This window comes from Amphiprion ocellaris, chromosome 23 (assembly GCF_022539595.1).
Source record: "Amphiprion ocellaris isolate individual 3 ecotype Okinawa chromosome 23, ASM2253959v1, whole genome shotgun sequence".
NCBI classification, from domain to species: Eukaryota; Metazoa; Chordata; class Actinopteri; family Pomacentridae; genus Amphiprion; species Amphiprion ocellaris.
The window spans coordinates 4,051,350-4,074,739 of NC_072788.1; the positions used below are offsets into that span (position 1 = coordinate 4,051,350).

At 40.1% G+C, this 23,390-nt stretch overlaps 1 protein-coding gene across 17 annotated transcripts in view; it reads right to left on the bottom strand.

The window, feature by feature from the left end:
- nrxn2b (neurexin 2b) overlaps window positions 1-23,390 on the bottom strand; it is a 702,762-nt gene that overhangs the window by 47,430 nt on the left and 631,942 nt on the right. For all 17 annotated transcript variants that reach the window (XM_055007810.1, XM_055007811.1, XM_055007808.1 and 14 more), the window contains one exon: window positions 9,611-9,782. In XM_055007810.1, coding sequence (XP_054863785.1) covers window positions 9,611-9,782 — 172 coding nt within the window. The remainder of the gene's footprint in view (window positions 1-9,610; window positions 9,783-23,390) is intronic.

The window sequence follows — 23,390 nt, forward strand, 5'->3', positions numbered from 1 at the left end:
CATAGTATAGTAAGGCGTTTTTTTTGCGCCAAAATTCATGATGATTTTTTTTTCAAAGAAAACCTTTCTGGGGTGTTTTTCACGCCCTCCTTTACATTATTTCATCATATGGCACGTTTTTACAACATGTTTGAAAAATCGCATTTTTTTTCGACATAGTATAGTAAGGCGTTTTTTTTTGCGCCAAAATTCATGATGATTTTTTTTTCAAAGAAAACCTTTCTGGGGTGTTTTTCACGCCCTCCTTTACATTATTTCATCATATGGCACGTTTTTACAACATGTTTGAAAAATCGCATTTTTTTTCGACATAGTATAGTAAGGCGTTTTTTTTGCGCCAAAATTCATGATGATTTTTTTTTCAAAGAAAACCTTTCTGGGGTGTTTTTCACGCCCTCCTTTACATTATTTCATCATATGGCAGGTTTTTACAACATGTTTGAAAAATCGCATTTTTTTTCGACATAGTATAGTAAGGCGTTTTTTTTGCGGCAAAATTCATGATGATTTTTTTTTCAAAGAAAACCTTTCTGGGGTGTTTTTCACGCCCTCCTTTACATTATTTCATCATATGGCACGTTTTTACAACATGTTTGAAAAATCGCATTTTTTTTCGACATAGTATAGTAAGGCGTTTTTTTTGCGCCAAAATTCATGATGATTTTTTTTTCAAAGAAAACCTTTCCGGGGTGTTTTTCACGCCCTCCTTTACATTATTTCATCATATGGCACGTTTTTACAACATGTTTGAAAAATCGCATTTTTTTTCGACATAGTATAGTAAGGCGTGTTTTTTGCGCCAAAATTCATGATGATTTTTTTTTCAAAGAAAACCTTTCTGGGGTGTTTTTCACGCCCTCCTTTACATTATTTCATCATATGGCACGTTTTTACAACATGTTTGAAAAATCGCATTTTTTTTCGACATAGTATAGTAAGGCGTTTTTTTTGCGCCAAAATTCATGATGATTTTTTTTTCAAAGAAAACTTTTCTGGGGTGTTTTTCACGCCCTCCTTTACATTATTTCATCATATGGCACGTTTTTACAACATGTTTGAAAAATCGCATTTTTTTTCGACAGTATAGTAAGGCGTTTTTTTTTTGCGCCAAAATTCATGATGATTTTTTTTTTAAAGAAAACATTCCTGGGGTGTTTTTCACGCCCTCCTTTACATTATTTCATCATATGGCACGTTTTTACAACATGTTTTAAAAATCGCATTTTTTTCGACATAGCATAGTAAGGCGTTTTTTTTGCGCCAAAATTCATGATGATTTTTTTTTTCAAAGAAAACATTCCTGGAGTCTTTTTCACGCCCTCCTTTACATTATTTCATCATATGGCACGTTTTTACAACATGTTTGAAAAATCGCATTTTTTTTCGACATAGTATAGTAAGGCGTTTTTTTTGCGCCAAAATTCATGATGATTTTTTTTTCAAAGAAAACATTCCTGGAGTCTTTTTCACACCCTCCTCTACATTATTTCATCATATGGCAGGTTTTTACAACATGTTTGAAAAATCGAATTTTTTTCGACATAGTATAGTAAGGCGTTTTTTTTGCGCCAAAATTCATGATTTTTTTTTCAAAGAAAACCTTTCTGGAGTGTTTTTCACGCCCTCCTTTACATTATTTCATCATATGGCACGTTTTTACAACATGTTTGAAAAATCACATTTTTTTTTCGACATAGTATAGTAAGGCGTTTTTTTTGCGCCAAAATTCATGATGATTTTTTTTTCAAAGAAAACCTTTCTGGGGTGTTTTTCACACCCTCCTTTACATCATTTCATCATATGGCACAATTTTACATGTTTGAAAAATCGCATTTTTTTCGATATAGTATAGTAAGGCTTTTTTTTGCGCCAAAATTCATGATGATTTTTTTTTCAAAGAAAACCTTTCTGGGGTGTTTTTCACGCCCTCCTTTACATTATTTCATCATATGGAACGTTTTTACAACATGTTTGAAAAATCGCATTTTTTTCGACATAGTATAGTAAGGCGTTTTTCTTGCGCCAAAATTCATGATGATTTTTTTTTCAAAGAAAACATTCCTGGAGTCTTTTTCACACCCTCCTTTACAGTATTTCATCATATGGCAGGTTTTTACAACATGTTTGAAAAATCGCATTTTTTTTCGACATAGTATAGTTAGGCGTTTTTTTTGCGCCAAAATTCATGATGATTTTTTTTTCAAAGAAAACCTTTCTGGGGTGTTTTTAACGCCCTCCTTTACATTATTTCATCATATGGCACGTTTTTACAACATGTTTGAAAAATCGCATTTTTTTTCGACATAGTATAGTAAGGCTTTTTTTTTTGCGCCAAAATTCATGATGATTTTTTTTTCAAAGAAAACCTTTCTGGGGTGTTTTTAACGCCCTCCTTTACATTATTTCATCATATGGCACGTTTTTACAACATGTTTGAAAAATCGCATTTTTTTTCGACATAGTATAGTAAGGCGTTTTTTTTGCGCCAAAATTCATGATGATTTTTTTTTTCAAAGAAAACATTCCTGGAGTCTTTTTCACACCCTCCTTTACATTATTTCATCATATGGCAGGTTTTTACAACATGTTTGAAAAATCGCATTTTTTTTCGACATAGTATAGTAAGGCGTTTTTTTGCGCCAAAATTCATGATGATTTTTTTTTCAAAGAAAACCTTTCTGGGGTGTTTTTCACGCCCTCCTTTACATTATTTCATCATATGGCAAGTTTTTACAACATGTTTGAAAAATCGCATTTTTTTTCGACATAGTATAGTAAGGCGTTTTTTTTGCGCCAAAATTCATGATGATTTTTTTTTCAAAGAAAACAATCCTGGAGTCTTTTTCACACCCTCCTTTACAGTATTTCATCATATGGCAGGTTTTTACAACATGTTTGAAAAATCGCATTTTTTTTCGACATATTATAGTAAGGCGTTTTTTTTGCGCCAAAATTCATGATGATTTTTTTTTCAAAGAAAACATTCCTGGAGTCTTTTTCACACCCTCCTTTACATTATTTCATCATATGGCACGTTTTTACAACATGTTTGAAAAATCGCATTTTTTTTCGACATAGTATAGTAAGGCATTTTTTTTGCGCCAAAATTCATGATGATTTTTTTTTCAAAGAAAACCTTTCTGGGGTGTTTTTCACGTCCTCCTTTACATTATTTCATCATATGGCAGGTTTTTACACATGTTTGAAAAATCGCATTTTTTTTCGACATATTATAGTAAGGCGTTTTTTTTGCGCCAAAATTCATGATGATTTTTTTTTCAAAGAAAACATTCCTGGAGTCTTTTTCACACCCTCCTTTACATTATTTCATCATATGGCACGTTTTTACAACATGTTTGAAAAATCGCATTTTTTTTCGACATAGTATAGTAAGGCATTTTTTTTGCGCCAAAATTCATGATGATTTTTTTTTTCAAAGAAAACCTTTCTGGGGTGTTTTTCACGTCCTCCTTTACATTATTTCATCATATGGCAGGTTTTTACAACATGTTTGAAAAATTGCATTTTTTTTCGACATAGTATAGTAAGGCGTTTTTTTTGTGCCAAAATTCATGATGATTTTTTTTTCAAAGAAAACATTCCTGGAGTCTTTTTCACACCCTCCTTTACATTATTTCATCATATGGCAGGTTTTTACAACATGTTTGAAAAATCGCATTTTTTTTCGACATAGTATAGTAAGGCGTTTTTTTTGCGCCAAAATTCATGATGATTTTTTTTTCAAAGAAAACCTTTCTGGGGTGTTTTTCACAGCCTACTTTACATTATTTCATCATATGGCACGTTTTTACAACATGTTTGAAAAATTGCATTTTTTTTCGACATAGTATAGTAAGGCGTTTTTTTTGCGCCAAAATTCATGATGATTTTTTTTTCAAAGAAAACATTCCTGGAGTCTTTTTCACGCCCTCCTTTACATTATTTCATCATATGGCACGTTTTTACAACATGTTTGAAAAATCGCATTTTTTTTCGACATAGTATACTATGGCGTTTTTTAAATCAAATTTTGATGAGATGAAACCCATCTGTCCCCACCTTGTTTCGAACCAGGGACCTTTCGTATGTAAAGCGGACCTGCTAACCACTCCGCTATGGAAACTGTCACACTATGCCATGATGTTTTGGTCACCTTTAAAATGACTTACTATACTGACGTTTTTGGTGATATTTTGGGCAACATACTATACTATGACGTTTTTCACCAAATTTTGGACAACATACTATGATGTTCTTTAATCAATTTTTGATGACCACCACTACGCTATGGAAACTGCCACGCTATGCCATGATGTTTTGGTCACCGTTAAGATGACTTAATTGCGAACCAGGGACCTTTCGCGTATATATTATTTTGTGCCATCGTCTTCTATGGCGTTTTTTTGCGCCATAATTCATGATGATTTGTTTTTCAAAGAAAACCTTTCTGGAGTGTTTTTCACAGCCTCCTTTAAGTTATTGCATCATATGGCACGTTTTTACAACATGCTGAAAAATCGCATTTTTTTCCGACATAGTATACTATGTCATTTTTTGGCGCCAAAATTAATGATGATTTTTTTTCAAAGAAAACCTTTCTGGAGTGATGATAATAAATACGTAAGTTCCCACCTGGTTTCAAATCAGGGACCTTTCGTGTGTTAAGCGAACATGATCACCACTACACTATGGAAACTGCCACACTACGCCACGATTGATAAATACTATACTATTTTTAGTGATATTTTGGACGACACGGTATACTATTACGTTTTTAATCAAATTTTGGACAACATACTATACTATGTCGCTTTTGATGACACACTATACTATGACGTTTTTAGTGATGTTTTGGATGACATACTATACTATGATGTTTTTGATGACACACTATACTATGACGGTTTTGGTGATATTTTGGACGACGTACTATGACGTTTTTTTTAATCAAATTTTGATGACATTAAATCCGCATGTTCCCACCTGGTTTCGACCAGGGACCTTTCGCATGTTAAGCCAACATGATAACCACTACACTATGGAAACTGTCACACTATGCTATGATGTTTTGGTCACCTTTAAAATGACTTACTATACTGACATTTTTGGTGATATTTTGGACGACATACTATAATGTTTTTGATCAAATTTTTATGACATTTAATACATATGTTCCCATCTGGTTTCAAACCAGGGGACCTTTCGCGAGTTAAGCGAACGTGATAACCACTACACTATGGAAACTGCCACAGTATACCATGATGCTTTGGTCACCTTTAAAATGAGTTACTATACCATGACGTTTTTGGTGATATTTTGGACGAAATACTATACCATGATGTTTTTCATCAGATTTTGGAGAACATACTACACTGACGTTTTTGATCAAATTTCGGATGACATAATATACTGCGACATTTTTGGTGATGTTTTTGACGATATACGATACTATGACATTTTTGTTGATGGTTTGGACCACATACTTCACTCTTACATTTCAATCAAATGTTAGATGACGTTTATTACCCATATTTCCACCCGGTTTCAACCTGGGGACCTTTTGCATACTATAACATATATAACACATTTTTATGACACATTTGGTGATGTTTTGGATGACATACTAAACTGTGACATTTTTGTTCAAATTTTGGATGACATCCTATCGTATGACATTTAGTACTCATGTTTTCCCCATGTTTTCACCATGTTTTGAACCAATGACCGTTCGCATGTTAGGCAAATGTGATAACCACTACACTATGGTAACAGTCATACTATAAATGACATCCACCATGTAGCTACAGATATCTTGAAATAGAGTTTTGATTAGGCAACATGACATTATAGATATCTGTAGTTATAGGAGAAGCTACACTAAGTTGGTTGTGGAGGTGACCTGCTTTTCGAGCATCCTATGACACTGCAACTGAAACAACAATTAAAAGTTGGTTTACCACCATGATGGAGCAGCTCAAGACTGAAATACCAATAAATTTTGACCACAAGGCTCTTATGAAGGAAGATTTCCTTTTTTATACTTCTCCCTGATAAGCTCTTTGATTTTACCCAATATAGGAGCTGCCATTGCTTCTAACACTGCTTAAAAGTTTTGCTGGACCAGTATACAATGGGGAACCTTGCATAAATTCAAGTTGTCATAATGACGATTGAGGTATCTGCAAGTACTAGTACTAGTAAATGTCATCTTGACTTGTCAGATTGTTGATAGAGATCTATATAATTTTAATTCTGGATCGTCAAATTCAGCTGTTAAATGTTAAAACAGCATTCTATAGGATCCTGTGTCCTTGTAGTGTGTTTCATTGAAAACAAATCACACATTTTGGTCAATCAGAACTGACTAGTCTCAAAGGACAATCGCATAAAAGTGTAAACAAACCACAGCAGACTGAACAAACAAGCCACATCAGATCTGTTACCTTTCTCACAACAGATGACCAGTAAATTAAGGGAATCGGGTGTGAAATGGCACAATTACGGTCCGTATGGTGCCGCTGCTAACATCTGCCCGTTTACCTGTGGGCAGGTTGAGGCGCTGGGTGTGACATGGGGATGCTTTTATTGAGCCAGTCTGTCATTTTGGGAACACAGGAGGTGGGGTGGGCCAATAACTGTTGCTGCAGGACCCACGGGGGACACCTGACACACCGGATTAGTTGGCCTGGCGCTCCTCTGACACTTTTTGTCTGCTCTCTGACCATCAAATGCACGCACACACACACACACACACACACACACACACACACACACACACACACACACACACACACACAAAGTGCTGTATGTGATGCACGCGGACAGATGTGCATGCCCTGTCACACGTAGAATCAGACACATACCGAAAACACCCACAGACACAGAGTCCCCGAGGACGACAAACATCACTTCGTGGGACATCAGGAGATGTGTTGCTTTGCCACTGAATGTGCCTCACCCTTGACGATTATGCTTGCTGTCAACATCTTGTCTCTCCAAATCATCACCTCGCAACGGCCTTCTGTTTATAAGCCCGCTGCTGGCGAATCAAGCCTTAATGGAGGCTTTGTGAGTAAAGCAATGCAAACACTTCAGAATCTAACTGGCATTTTTGGCTGACGCCGTAGCTATGGCGCATAAACATGAGGGTTTGTCAGAAAAAGATACAGAAGTTAAGCCGCCACGGCCTTCCTGGTGACGGATGACAGATTTACCTTCCGTCTTTTATCGCTATCATCCCTCTTCATCCTCTGGGAGCTTGTGCTTTACTTAGGTCATAGTTTAGGAGGCAAGAAATCACACGTCACTGTCTGTTTTTCCAAAGTATCAGACAGGGCTCAAAACTGCACTGGCATCCCGATGAGATGCACAATGTGGGTCACAACAGTTCCTTTGGGGAAGGAGATTTCACAGGAAACTATACTTCCTTGTTTGATACCTGTTATACCTAATGAAATGCCCTGCTGGAAGCATCTTTCTCAACAACTTGCTCTATTTTCTTCAAAATCTGGTTACAAGGATGACTTTAATGCTCTACTGGGATAACATAGTAGCGATGTTGCATGATATATAAGCATCAGGAAAATGAAGCAGTCCTGTCTACAAACTGCGAGTATCGAGTATTTTGTCCCATTTAGAAGAATCAGAAGATGTCTAAATCTCCGAATCTGGGTCAGAGGAGCTTGTTACAATGAGGGAGCTCCTTTTTCTTTTTCTTCTCTACACAATGTAACCTCGCTCTCCGGCGTTACGCACCTCATGTGTCAGTTAGGAAGTTGCAATCCCTGCACCTCCCTCCTCCATCCCTCGCTCGCTCCTCCGCCCTTTTGTGTCTCAGCCTCATTCGAGGTTTTTGCTTTCCTAATGTGTAACATCTCTGTTTCCCCAGGACGCCGCCCAACCAGACGAAGACGACTGGAACCTTCAAAGCTCGTGTCGGAGCCATCAAAGCAGGCGCCCAAAAATAGTTTGAATATATCTAGCTCACATAAATGAATCAAAGCTATCCTACCACCCCCCCCTCATCTTCATCTATTTCCTTCCCTTAGTCCTGATAACCTCCTAAAACTTCAGACGGGCTCCAGCCCCCGGCAGACAAATGCAAAACTCATCAAATAAACTAACAAACAACAACAAAATAACACTCTTCAATTCTTGATCAGCAGAGGAAAAGGGAAGAAATGTTTGATGAGGACAACAACAGTGGCAAAGGAGGGGGGCGGAAAGGAAAAGGGATAAAAAGAATACAATATGGGCCATGCATTAATGTTCCTTGATGAAACAAAACACAGATTTGGATGATGGCACTCACTTGCCAATGTTAACAGGCTGCTCCACTGTTATTTTCTAAGCGGTTTGTGCTATTGTTAGATGAAGGCTCCTCTTTTGAGTGTGTTCTGTAGTGAAAAGGGCTGCATTTCCATCATAATAACAACTGAAAAGAGTGAACTGTCACAGGGTGCTTCCTCTTCTGGCTGTAATGCATGCCCCTCAGTCCGGCCTCGCTGTGTCGATGGATGAGCGAAAGAATATGCTTCTCTCAATGCCAAAACAAAGCCTCAGAATATGGGATCACTGCTGTGACAGAGAATGTCACAGTCCCACTGCTCTATAAGTCAACAAGAGTAAATATCATGGCCACATTAGCGACACACTCCCTGCTGCTTGAAACAATGAAGATACATAGACGGAGCCAATAGACAATGGAGATGGAAGGCGTTGACTTCAGCAGGGCCGCAGATTTACTAGTTGGACAGCATTGATGTGGGAGAAACATACTGGTGAAAAATCTGTGTTCAGGTTTTTCCACATGATCATTAATTCAGGCACAGACTTGGCCTGCTGTTTACCAAATGCAAACTCATGATGGGAACTCAAAATGTCTTCCTTTGAACAACCATGAACAAAGGGGAAACACAATGGAGAGAGAAATTAAGGGGGAGCTTCAGCACGAACAAAAATAGCCTCATAATTCAGGCCGAAATAGAATACCATGATTATGGTTAAACAACAAGCGGGGAGACTTAGCACACTCCCAGCAGTGACTCATCGGGTGTTTGCCCTCGTTTAAAGTCTGTACGTGTAATGATGTTGTGCCTATGTTTATCTCAGAGCCGAGGCATGACTTCTAAACACCGCCGCATACTTTCCCACCATGAAGCGTCCTCCCCGTGAATCCTGCCTGAAAACCTTGCTCACCATCCGCACCTGACTGGCATATTCAACCGGCCTCCTTTTTAATGCTGGCTTCACAGCGCCAGCAGCTACAATGGTAGACTGACTGCGGAGAGGTGGATGCTCTTAGATGGGAGATTGCCTCCCTCAGGAAGGCTGTTTGGCTTTTCCTGCCTTTTAGACCAGAACTCGACTTAATCACCAGGAATAATGCAGGCAATCTCTAAATATGAATGTCATGATAAATAAACCAATGTGTTACTTTTAGTGGCACACGGGAGGCTGAAGTGCTGAATATTTCTTTTCCAAAAACTCCTTCTTTCTCTCTCCAGTGTGTTAACCAGCTTATCTTAGAATTCAACGCTGTGAAGTTTCTAAACCGACACCGATTCCCCCCCTCCCCTCGGTCCCTGTATATCAGGGCCTGTGTTCCTACCTGAGGGGAAACGTTCGATGACCGGCTGGTTGTCCACCTGTAGCGTGGCATTGCCCCCGCTGCGTGTGAATCGCACCACGTGGTATTTGCCGTCGCTCACCATCACCGCGCTCTCCTCGATGGTTATGTCGTCCGTTCCCACGTTGAAGATCACGCCGATCTTTCCCCGTTCCTACAAAGAGGGGACACAAAGAACATTTTTAGAAGAGTGTCCCGATACTCATGAAACTTGATTGGAAGAGGGGTGTATAAAGCCATTGTCTTGGAGCCCATTCTATCAAATCAAACTGCTTTACTTTCAGTAACTAATAGCCTCTTAGTTAACACTCAAGATAACTCCCTCTCTGTCTAATGTCCCGGTCCTGCTTCAAATTACACATCAAGGTAGTTTAAAAGAATTCATGCATTCATGGCTCCATTAAATACTAGGATGGGAGCATCTGAGCCAAGCCATTAACCCTATGAGCCCTCAGCTATTTTCAGGGTAATTTCACCACCTTTACTTTAAGCTCTGATCTTGGTCATTACAGGTACAAGCCATACATGCTGTATCTTGTCTTTTTCAGAACAGTCCAGGCCATCCAGATATTCCATGCGTGGTGAGGTTAATGTTTTAATTCGTCTAGTACTTTCAACCTTTTCAACCCATTTACCGATAAGTGTATTACACCGAAAAGATTCGACACCAACATAAAACCAGACTTTCGAATTAACCTGGGGGTCTTTCTGTGTGGAGTTGGCATGTTCTCCGGCTTCCTCCCACAGTCCAAAGACATACTGGCAGTTCTGAATTATCTGTAGGTGTGAATGTGAGTGTGCTTAGTTGTCTGTCTATGTTGCCCTGGTGAACCCTGCCTTCATGCTAAGTCAGCTGGGACCCTTGCAACCCTACAGAGGATGAAGCAGTGTATAGATAATGGATAGATAGATGGATAAAACCAGACTTCTTGGAACACTCTTTGGTACTAATGCTCTATTTGAGATCTTTAACCATCAATATCCAGAGATGCCCCGCTAGCTAGTTTCTTACATTGCAGCACATCATACAAAAAGTAAATCATTATGTCTTTGTGTCTGCATCACATCGGAGCAACTGAACTGTCAACTCCACACCTTGAAATAAAGTTAATTGCGGTCACCCAGCCGTGTAGCAATCCACGCTTACACACATGACAAGGTTTCTCTATGTCATCCTGAGGCAAACATCAAAAGATATTCTTCCTTCAGTTAACTGAAACAGGTCCTCACTGTGTAGCCCGATGACGCTGCAAGCATCAGATCCCTCACATATCAGCCTGGTAAAGAACAGAGCACTGGCTGAGGACTCGGGCACCTTTAGTATTCATCAACTGGGTGACCCCCTCCTCTCTCCCATCTATTAGTGTTGACAGCCGCCCACTGCTTCGAGTTTATTGCAGTCAACCGCCTACTCTACTCTCTTCGCCCGCCATCTCTCTCCTCTCCCTCTGTGGTTCCTGTCCTCAGTCCCAGGAAAGGTCAAAGTCATTTACAGAGTTACAGTCTGCCAGAGAGGCACAGAACGAAGGTGAGCGAGAGAAAGAAACTGAGTAGGCTACATACCAGACACACCATTACAGACAAGCTCCCTGTCTGGCAGTAAATCCTCGCTCGCAGGTTTGTTCTGTAACTGCTGCCCATACCAGCGGCGGGAACACTTCCTGACTGTCACTCCGCAGCAGGTCAAGCTCATTTGCAGCCGGGGTCACATTTGCACACTGCTATCTGCCCGCTGCAAGCTCCAACGCCATTGATTCCATTACCTCATTAGGTATGTGCATTTATTTTGCCACTTTCCATAATGCTAAGATATTCAGAGGTGAACGTGTGGCTTTTCCTTGAGGCGGTTTTCCATTATTCATGGCTGATTAAGTATTTTAAAAAAGAAAATAAAATACCCTTAATGTTAACAGAACTTAAAATAGCAAGTTAATTGAGTAAATAAGTGCGGAGGTTGTACAGTAAGTTAATGATCAGTGTAATCAGCCAAATTTATGTACATCCTAACTGCTTTTTGGTGCTGTGTAAAGTGGTTACAGTATGCAGCCAAGGCCACATCATGACCATGCACTGATGAAAGCAGTGATTAGGGTATTAATTGAGCATGCTCAAGTGGAAGTGCTGGTGGTCGTGAGTAATGCTGTATAGCGATCGACAGCGTAAGACGTAGCCGAGCAACCAGAATAAACAGGATCAACATGGAAGCAAGACAACAAACAGCCCCTTCCTGAGCTGTTTTTCCTCCTACATGAAGATCCGAACTAAGCTGGACCTGGATGAGCTTCTCAGAGGGGAGCTTGATGGACTCCTCACTAGATGATCTCATTCTGCAAAGAGGCTTGAACGTCTCAAATGGCAAAGTGCTTCCAGCTTCTCAGGCACTTAATCAATTGATTCATGTTATGGACTGACCCTCGCAGTTTTTCCAACCCGTTCTCCCCATGCGTGCCAAAATGCAATACGGATTCCAAGACATGAATATGAATGCTATCAGAGAGCGATTAGTGAGCCACACATGAATGAAAATTTAATCAAGCTTTGACTATTGATACCTTTGCGAGCAAGAAAAAAATCAAAATGGAGAGGTTGAGCGAAATGCTTCTGGATGGAGCGGAAATGTCAGGATCATCTCCATTACAGCCCACGCACTAGGAAGCTTAGAATAATCATAGCACCTTTGCTTGGAGAATTAATTCAATTTGCCAGGGCAGGGCAGAATGAATCTGTGCTATTACGACTGAAAAGCAGAAGGGAGAGTGAATTTGAGTGATATTTACAGAGAGATTAGCATTTGTGTTCCGCAACATTAGGGTTCTTCCCGGTGCTGAGGGAATGTATCGAGCCCATTACAGTGGGAAGCCGCTGGGAACCAGTGCTTTTTTAAAAATGATTTTAGTGTAGCGATAATGACATTTTAATGGCCATTTCCCTTAAGCGAACATATCTCTGGAAACAGAAGGGGGAAAAAAAAAACTCTTTGAATGACTGGGAGCAGTCAAGCCTGCAACATTGAAAGGAAGGGACTGCTAGGTAACTTACAATAAGCCCCGTCTGCTCTTTAAACACCACCGCTTCTCAACTACCGCTTAGCAGTCCTTAATCTGCTGCAGCTGTCGGCTAATGTCAGGAATAAGAATGTTGCTTTTTTCGTCTTTTATCTAGAGGTGAGCTCATCTTACTTTCCCTTCCGTGGGTCAATCAGAGGCGTCGGTAGGGGGTCCACTGTAAGACTGGAGGGATAGAGGCTCTACCATATGATACATTTTCAATTATATCCAATTTAAACCTCAAGTGCCTGAAGAGGAGAGCATCTCTTTGAATTACTGGGGTTCAGTGAAACATTCAGAGATCTACAGTGACAGGGGGGTTGGAAGAAATACCTACAGACTGGAATGAGCTTCAACTTGAGCCAAAATCAGTTTGTGGTGCATTGAGCTTCACAGAAAAAGCTTTTTACTTAGTATCATTACATTTTAGTTTGTAGCATGTTGCTGTACTCACTCTATTTTCCTTTTTATTGCATTGTTTCGACCTCATAAAACTCTTCCAGGCCCGGGTGTTGCAAATTAGTACTCACGCTACAAATATGGATAAATAATGACTGCACTTTACAGTATATCTTTCTATACAGTATTAAACAAATCATAAATAAATAAACTAGGGAGAAGAATCGGGGGGAGCTTGGAAGATTTTCCAAAGATTTTTGCTTGAATATTAGAATAATTATTCAAGCACAAACTTGCTGTCCTTGCCAAATATTTAAGATCTTAGCATGACGAAAAGATGTTTTTCACAGAGCAGAAACTGCTAATCAGCTTCCCACACAACAGTGAGAGTTTAGCTGCCAAAAAAAAAAAAAAAAGTAGAGAGAAAGTTTCTGTAATCCTCTCATTAGAGTCTCTCCTTCCTTTCTCTCAAAGACAAAGAAACTTGGCTTTGGAATTCTGTGCAAGCAGCCACAGCAGAGAAAGAGCAGTGCTGGGGTACGGCGAGCATTTCCGTCTGAAATATTTCAACATGACCTTGCAGCGTGCGAGAGCGCGTCGAGGTAAACGCTGCTGTCGGGAGCGGAATGAGAATGAGGCGGCGGGCTGCAGTTGGCGGGTGTGTATCAGGGTTATCAGGCAGCCTCAGAGAGCTCTAGCTGATCACGCAGAGCAGAAAAGGAAGAAGCGAGAGGAGGAGGAGGAGCAAAGGGGCAAAGAGAAACACTGTGCGATAAAAGGACAGAGGGAACCTTGATGATCCTCCAGGGCCTCAAGGTGCTTTGAGATCAAAGCTGCTTTTGAAGATGTCAAGATCTCGTTCTTTCTTCCCAGCACACACTGGTAGTCAATTAAGAAAGAGGGAAAAAAAGACAAAGGACGGGGAGGATGGATGTGAATGCATTTTTGAAAGATTTGTTTCTTTGTTTCGTTTCTTTACAGACAGCTCAATCACGACGTGCTTCTTCGCTAATGCACCCTACAGCTTCATCTCCTGTCGTCTTCCTCGTGTATTTGCATTTCCTCAAAGTCTTCCTGCGTTTCCCCTCAGATCTGATACACAAGTGCCAAACAGGCGAATTAGAAAAAGGGGAAAACAACGGGGATGCAACTGCTGGATTCAGCAAAGACTCCGGGCAGAGACAGTTGTTTAAATCACTCAAGGTATTTTGCATTTCGCTGCATCAACACGCGCCTCAAGAAAGAAACGGTCCGGAAAACCTGGCTGACCAGTTCAGGAATTTGCTGATGCCGATGATTTGGCTTGACAGATTTCATATTAATAGTCCCGTGGGTGGTGGAAATGCAAACTGTTCATCAGCTTCTTTCTCATTTCCCCAATAATGATCTATCACAGCTTGTATCTGCTTGAGCTTAACTTGACATGCCAGCGTAAGTATGCACAGCTCCAGTATTTATTAGCTTATGAATCAGCCAGTGAAGCAGCATGGACAGAGAAATGACTGATAAATAGATTTTTACTGGATGCCCAATGAAAAGCAATCAATTCTTATGTGGATGCACACAAACATGGGGTATAGTGCAGCTTAATGTCTCCTCCAGCTCGAGCAAAGCATTTTCACTCAATTCTATGCAATGATGTTTAATTATATGTGCTATTTGCAGTTTTTTTTCCCCCTGATCATGCGGCATCTTCCTTTTGGGGGTAATTCTGGCTCCGTATGGCTAATCAGCTTGTCAACATGTATGCAGAATGCCTGAGAGTGAGATCAGCGGTGGCATCTGCTACAAGGGGAACACTGTAGTAGGGCTAATCTTCCACTCACAAAAAAAAAAAAACAAAACTGCAGCGTTACGTAAGGAGAAATAGGCAGTTGCATAACACGTAGACTCCTCGCCGGCTAAATCACCCTCTGTCCGTTCACCTAACGTCTTTAGAGCGTCTGTGACGGAAAGAGGGAAGAGTCTGAGGGCCCGACAGCCATTTTGGATCAGGGAAGCTGCTATCTAGGGCTCAGATTTCAGATTTCACGTCCCCCTCTGCTTCTTATCATTCACCTGAAACGACACACGTGCGTGATGTGAAGAGGAGGGCAGCGACGGAACTTCTGCAGCGAGGACACGGTTGGTTTCATTCGCCACACCTTCTCTCTGTATTTCTGCTCAGCCAAACTCATTTGTATGTGTTTGCCGTGATCTCCGGCAGTCACCTTGAGCAAGTTCCCCTCCTCCATCTCCTCATCTTAATAGCACTTCATCTCCCCATTCCCTCCCTCTTTCTTCACCTCACCCCAGCTCTTCCTTTTTCCCTTTTGGGTCTTCTTAGTGACAGTGGTCATGGCCAAAAACGACGAGTGGCCGCTCTAACATGAACGTGAATCAGATCTCATTGAAAAATCAATGAGTTAGACTAATGCGCTGTGGGTGTGTGTGTGTGTGTGCATCTGAATCTGAATCTCCCATCAGAGCATGACTCACACTGGGTTTGCCTATTTGTCCTGGAGTACACACACACTGGCAGCGAGCCAAAAACACTGCAGACGGAAGCAACGTTCACGCTGAAGACGGCGAGAGAGAAGGAGAAATAAATCAGCCCCAACATCATCCTCCATAATCCTGATTATGTTGTCAGTTTGCACCAAAACTCCTCATTCACTCGGCGTCGGCTTCCAATCTCAGGCACGACAATTACAACACACAGAGTGCACACCGAGCTGATGTGTGCCGCTGAGACGGCTGATGGATGGCGTCCTTCAGCACAAACCATCATCAGACCTGCAGGTTCGAATCCCACCTGACCCGTCCGCCTCCACTGTCAACACGCGCAAACTTATATGCAAACATGTCCTTGAAGCGAGGTAACGCCGAGCCCCGCCACGCACCGCAACCTTGTTTACAAAGTTGCCGAATGCCCAGTGGACACACACACACACATGAACACACACGCTCAGACACGGGGATTTGTGTGTGGTTTTTTTTTTCCTAGTGGCTGGGATCCAAATGATAGTACAAAGCGTGAAGTGGGGTGTTGTCGCCGTGTGTCTGATGAGCAATTGAAACCATGCTCAGTCGCAGTTACCATTTCACTTCACGAACTTGTTTACTTTTCATACTGCTATTATGGCAAACTTGTCCTTAACGCTATGTACCCTCGTGAAACGTGATGCAACGAGCTACACTCCACCCCACTGCTGCAATTCCACTGATATGAATTATGGTAGGATTGGTTTTCGGTGTAAAATTTTGCTTAAACTGATTTTTTGGCTGCTTGGGAGTGAACTATAAACAAACTGGGTTATAAACTTTTCTGTATTTGTATGTACTTATCTGTTAATCATCTAGTAGTTATCAACTGAATGATGAACATTGGTGAACGTATGGAAATTAGACTTAGAGCTACTGATATGGTCAGAAAAACTCCATAAATTAGCAAGTAGGAAAGGGTTTTTTGTTCATGATTATACTATAAATAAGCTTCCATTGTTGCACTTCTGTTTGAAAGAGAAGCTGGATGAATTATGTTCTCTTTGTGGCAACAGAATCAAACTTACAAATGACCAACAACGTGTTTCTTTTACTTTTAAAACCAATTAGCCCTAGGCTTTTTTTTAACTTTGTACTTCTTACTGCCTTTATTTATCTCTTATCTTGGTAATTAGTAATGTGCTAATTGTACATTCTGTATCTTTTTAACAATTCTTAAGAAATCTACTATTCTGTTTTTTTTCTTCATTGAAAGTGTTAAAAAGTCAGCCCCAAGTTGGACACAACGATGATTTTTGCTGTGACTTTAAAACGGGATTCCTCCTTGGTGTACGAACACAACGAGCATCGCTGGAAAGAGTAGGTTCTGCTGTATATGTGGTTCCGTTATGAAATCATGACTTATCCAGCTGAATGAGTTAATATGACTTTGCTCAAGTTTGAACATTTTGTACAAAAACAAGCCTAATTCCAAAGCTCCGGTTCTCGTAATATGACATTAACACATCATTGCACAGCCATGTTAACACATATGCAGTCGCTGTGTTGCATATATATTAACACATCAAGACATTAACATATTGATGCAGCGATGAGTAATTAATGAGTAATTTAAACCAGACTAATGGGTGCGGAGATGGACACAGAGCTGTACGCAGGCTCAGGATTAAAACTGATGTAAATTCAAACTAATTTTTCCCACTGTCACTTCATCGCACAGAAAAAAAAAAAACCTCACTGTATTGTTTATCTCAAGAGCTTAATTGCTGGTTGCAATTTTTGCTCAAATGCCCAGTGCTGAGACACCCAAAGCAAGTTCCCTTTTCCTTCAAGAAGTTGATTTTTTCCTGATGTGTAATTCTGGAAAATTGCTGACAGTCATCTAGAGCATGATCCTGTACACAGAATAAACAGTTCTTTGTGTTGTTCGGTGTGGGCTCTTTGACTTCTTTGCATTTGTTGGTTGCACAGACATTCGTTGCAAAGTTTTCTTGTTTCAGTTTTGGTTTGATTGATGGCTTGATTGTATTCACATCCTTTTTGATACGCCTTCCACATTCTGTTACTTGGATATCCCCAAAAATGGGATCAGACAAGAGTCTAACCTGACGTTCCACAAACTGCACAAACTCACTAAAATTTGGTGCGCGGTTTTGAGTTTCTCTAATTTCATATGCAACACTTCTAAAACATTCTCTCAATTTAAAAGGAAGTTTTGATATAATGATTTTAAGATTTGCAGACATGTCCAGTTCTCTCATACCAAACAAATCAGACATCGCATTATTGCAGCCACGCAAAAATAAAGTGTAATCTTGAAGTGCTGAAACATTCTCAACCTTAACAGCAGGCCAGTTGAGGACTTTGTCCATATAAGCTGCAGTGATTCTGGTTTCATTACCAAAATGCTCCTGTAGGAGGGCTTTAGCCGTTTCAAAGCCTCCGTCTGCACTCATGGGTAAACAACTTTGCACAAGCTCTCTTGGACGCCCTTTGGTGCATCTTTCCAGATAGTACATGCAGTCTCCTTTAGCTGCACAGTTATCTTCAACACAGTGTTTAAAGGCTTGCATGAACATCTTGAATTTTAAAGGGTCTCCTTCAAAGACCAGTATCTCTCTTGGTGAAAGTTGACCTCTGTTATTGTAGTAGCAGTTCAGATACTTGATTTTGCTTCTGTAAAATCTGAAGTATGCTGTTATCAGCTGTATGTACAACAGTTCCATCCTCTTTTCCACTTCTTTCCACTTTTGACACAGATACATGCAATGTTTTATTTTCTGTCAAATCCTTGACCCTTGCATTGGGATGAACATTTGTTCGCTTTAGTTCATGCTTCTCAAAGTAGGACTCCATTCCATCCTGTTCTGCTGAAAATGCTTGCAACACAGACACTTCTGCATCTGCAGCTTCAATCTGAGCCTCAAGGTCCACTTGTTCCATTTGTTTGCGTAGTGATTCTGCTTGTGTCTCCAGTTCATGTCTCTTTTTTAGTGAATCTGCACGTGCCAGCAGCGCAGCTCTCTTACCTTCAGCTTGTGCCCGTGCTGTTGCAATTGAGGATTTGTTGGATCTGTTTGATCTTGCAGATCCTGCGCAGGTTGTTGCTGATCCAACATTTGATATACTGTCCATTGCTGTTATTTTATGCTCAATGCTTTTCACAGCTCCTTCACGTGCACACTCCAGATATTTTGCTACACTCAGAGAGACTTCATCCACACCCAGAAGTTTTGCCTTGAACCAGATTTCATGCTTTTCTGTTTCTTCCACAGGTAACAGCTTGAGCAGAGCATTATGTCCAGCTTTTGCATCATTAAACAGCACTTGATATTTGTTAAAGCTGCTTTCTATTTCAGCTTTATTCCCAGGATCAAACAATAACTCCTGAAGTGTCCTTTTTAATTCAACAGCTTTACTCAGTTTAGATTTTCTTGTTTTTTCTAAATCTCCTATTTTACAAAGTAGTGCTTTTGTGGTAAGTTTTACTTTTCTTTTTGTGATGGGAGTTCAGCCTCACTAACAGTCTGAGATTCTGCAGTTACTTCTATTGCCTCAGTCATCTTTTCACCCAAATCTGCATCATTACCTTGATTATCAGTTTGAACCTTCGAACCACCTTGAGTTTCAGACATTTTTTAATCATTTGTTCATCAACCACACAGTTTTTCATTTAAAAGTTGCTTTTTCAGACGTTCACACCAATACCCAACGTAAATTATGTCCATGAAAATAAAGTCTCTTCCTTTGAAGTAGTGTCTTGGACTTGAAATAAAGTTTACTTTACTTTGTTTTGACCCAATGCATTGGTATTTCAAATAGATAGTTGTGTGCACACTTTTATATAATGGCCATATGTATGTGTGTGGTAGCGTTACTGTGTATCTCTTTTATTAGACCTCGATCCAAAAGAATCCTTTCCTCGTCTGTCCGCCGCCGTCCCGGAGTCTCCTGTCTCCGTCCGCATCCAGCCAGGTGTCCAGACGTCCACACCTTGCCAACGTTTGGTCCGCTGCCCGGCCCCTGGCTCCGGTGCGCGTCGCTGCGCCCAATGCAGCCGCGACTCCTCCTGTCGGGTCTCTCCTGCGCCCTGCCGTGAGCCGTGGTCTGGATTACAGCTGGATCGCAGCGTTGCCGTCCTCGTCGCACAATTTACAGTTTCGATATGATCAAATAGAGATTGTTTTTGACTAATTGATGACGCAAACTTGATGCCGTTAAGAACGCGTGGCTTTCTGGCTGCTTTGACGTGTTCTTGTATTCTCTCGTGGTCCAAAAAATAACAAAAATAACAATTATGAACGGATTCATCAATTTATTTACCTTCAGGAGTTCATCAAAATTAACAAAGACCAAAGTCTTTCCAATAAACAGTCTTTCACGCCACGCCACGGTCAAAAACAATTTACCTCTTGTTTTGCGCCACACCTGTGGCAATTAGTGTGGCCTTTGAATACACAGGTAACTCATTCACAGTGCCACCTGCTGGTTACTCATTGAAATGGCTCCAACACCGGGTGATAATTCTCAATTGCTTTGCCAGTACAAGGACACCTTTTACATTACACACATTACATTAGGTCAATTTTTCATCGAAACATATTGATTCAAGCAGCTATAATTAATGGTAGTTTGATTGAGCGAAGTGAGCTAGTGACCTACGCTAAATTAGATGTGATTTAACAAAACCAGTAACCTACACAAACATCTTTGACCTTTTAGTGACACAACAGAATCTCTAACAAGTCCATTCTGTCCTTTTTCTTCAAGTTCAGAAGTTTCCCACTACTAAATAAAATGATAATCTTAATCTTAAAGCATCCATCACAGGTGGCCAGTCTGCCTTCCACTGCCTTATCACACCCAAAAATGAATAAATCAGAGAATATGCCACGTTAGTGCTAAAATAGAACCATCATTTACAAGTCAGACTCCGTCGCTGCCAAGAAGATGTGTTAAAACGGATTAAATTTATCAAGATGCACAAGTGAAACCTGAACATTTCAAAGAGCAAAGATGTTTCATGTCAAGGGCCTCTTCAAGTGGCTAACCAGAGATGGATGGATGGAGGATGGAACAGATAAAGCCAGGCAGAGGGGAGGATGTGCCGGATGTACAAAGCACACGGGAGTGAGGAATAATGGAGAAGGGCGGTAAGAAATGGTGATACAATGATATGACAAAAACAGTAACAAGAACAAATGGTAAAAAAAGAAGGGAATGAAAGGTTGGGAGCCACAGCGCTGGAACTGTGGGGGCGTATTCCTGGAGGCAAAGCCAGAAAAGGATCTTTGTTACTGTGGCAGTAGAAATCAATGTCCATCCACCCACAAGTCATCGCTTTACCAAAAGCCGGGGTATGGCCCAGACACTGGTAGATATCTGTTAGTTTGGGTGACTTAATATGGGACAAAGAGGCTTAAAAGACAAATAAAGTTTCCCATGCACGTCGATTTATCCTTTCTCGTCTCTTTTTTTTGTATTCAATTATCCTTTGCCATTACCGGCTCTCCGTAATCCTTCATCAACTCACTAAACTCTGAGATATGGCAATAATCCCTGTATCTGCCACAAAACCTCATTACACCGACTACCTTTCCAGGGACAAAGCGAAGCAATAACTGATGACTGACATGACATTTTATCAGTTTTACAGAAAAGTCAGCAGACTCCAGCTGCAGGATGACTCTTTCTGAATACTACTTTATGCTATGACTTCAAAATGTCTATTAACTTTGTCTTGGTTCCAAAATTGGCAACGCAAATAGATACTAATCGAGTGAAACCAAAATGGCAATTCACTCCTTTCAGTCATCAGGCCTTCCTTTTAGAACAATCAAAGCTTTTTTTTGTGCTTTCTTCAACAAAGACTGGGTATTGCCTCACCTTCAAATGTCCTTAATGATCATTTCTCTCACTTTGACTCGTACCTTTCCTTCCCTTTTTCTCCTTTTTCTCAGTTTTCTAATCTGTCTGCCCTCATCCCCAGCTCCTTCACTCCCCAGAGGCTCATTACTGTGTTGACTGGAGTTGCTAACATGGTTTTGGTGGAATTCAATTGATCCGCATGCTCTTGCGAGTGATCTGAGAATAAGAACTGATACTCGGGAGTGCTCTGTGTCTGACGGAGAAAGGTGCATCAACTGAAAACACAGATCTATCCTGCCTGGCAGCGTAAATCTAGTCAGCAAACTGTGAAATGAGATCGCAGAGTCCTTGAATATTGTGCATAATCTGCCTCTTGTTAGTGGCTTTGCCCAATAATACTCCTTTGACATTGTACGAGTTAATGCTGTGGCACGTTATTAATTGCCTGTCTTATTCGATTCTGTAACAAGGACGGAAAATTTATGAAACTATGAATAAAGCTTTATCACTGATATTTTTCAAAATTGAGACATGAACCTTGATACAAAAAGATAATCATTTTGGAGATATAAATAGACTGAAACAGTTACAACATAACTGCTAAGATACAAAAAACAACTAGATGCATTTAAATAGGACAACCTCAAACCAATGTCAGAGTCAATACTTGGGAAACCTACTTGAAAATATATATGTGTGTGTGTATTAATAATAACAAGCAAAAAAAAGCCTGCTACAAAACTGACCAAACATAAATAGACATTGGTCTAAAAGAGACCTGAGAATCCAGCCAACCTAGACAGACCAAACCTCAGAGAGATGAATGAGATGTTGGATAAGAATAGGAATGTAAGTCTTAAAAGTTGCCACAAAAATCGTGTTTTCCCTCCGTAACGACTATGACGCATCTCCTGATCAGACCTGCTGGTGAGTCACTGGGATCCACTTGGCAGACTAAAGCTGGGCTGAGACTGCAGGAGTCTTAAAACAGGTTTTTGAAAATCAGGTTGCATCATGCATATAAGGACAACTTCTCAGACAAGAATGCACTAGAGGATAACGGTGAGTCATCCACTGCAGGGTGTTATTAAGACTAATGAGCCATAGGGAGCAATCAGGGAGCGGTGCACCACCTCATGTGACCGCATGGGAAAACAGATGTAAACACAATGGAGACTGGAGCAACAAGTGCCTTGACAAGAAAATAGTTTCTGAAAATTTGCAAAACCTTCACAAAGAAAATTCCAATAATTCCTAAAAGTCTCCCTGAAAAGTTTTATTTAAAAAAAATCCCCCAAATTTGGCAAGAAAATTCTTGTAAATATTTTCAAAAAATGAATAAAAATCTTCCAAAAAAAATCCTAAAAATATCTAAACTGATTACATATATACCAGTCAAACTTTCTTTAAGAACATTCACATAAAAATCAGATTTTTTTGTGAATGTTCTGAAGAAACATTTTTACATTTCTTTTGTTCCACCAAAAAATGTTCAAAAATTTCCCAGAAATGTTGAAAATGTGGACATCAGAAGTTTCACTGTGGATATATATATTTTCCCACATTTTCAAACTTTTAAACGGGTCAAACAGCACGAGGGTTAAACTTATTTTGAGTTTTCTTGTAAAATTCAACTCAAAACAAGATAATTTCAAGATTGTTTGACTTATCAAGATATTTAAGATGCATTGTCTTAAAACAAGTTCCTCCATCTGCTGAAATGTCACTTAAGTGAATTTATCTAAATCAAGTGGGATGAGACATTTTGACAAAATAAGACAAATAGATTTGGTAAGATTTTGAGTTTTTGCAGTGTATAAACCTGTTAAACTAGTTTTCTTCTTATCTTATCTCATCTAAATTAGCTCATAATTAGCACCAACGATCAGCTCAGACCAAGATCGAAGTCCAGATTTCTCCACCAGTCTATCAAATGGAGTGAAACGCTTAAATCAATCCAAAAT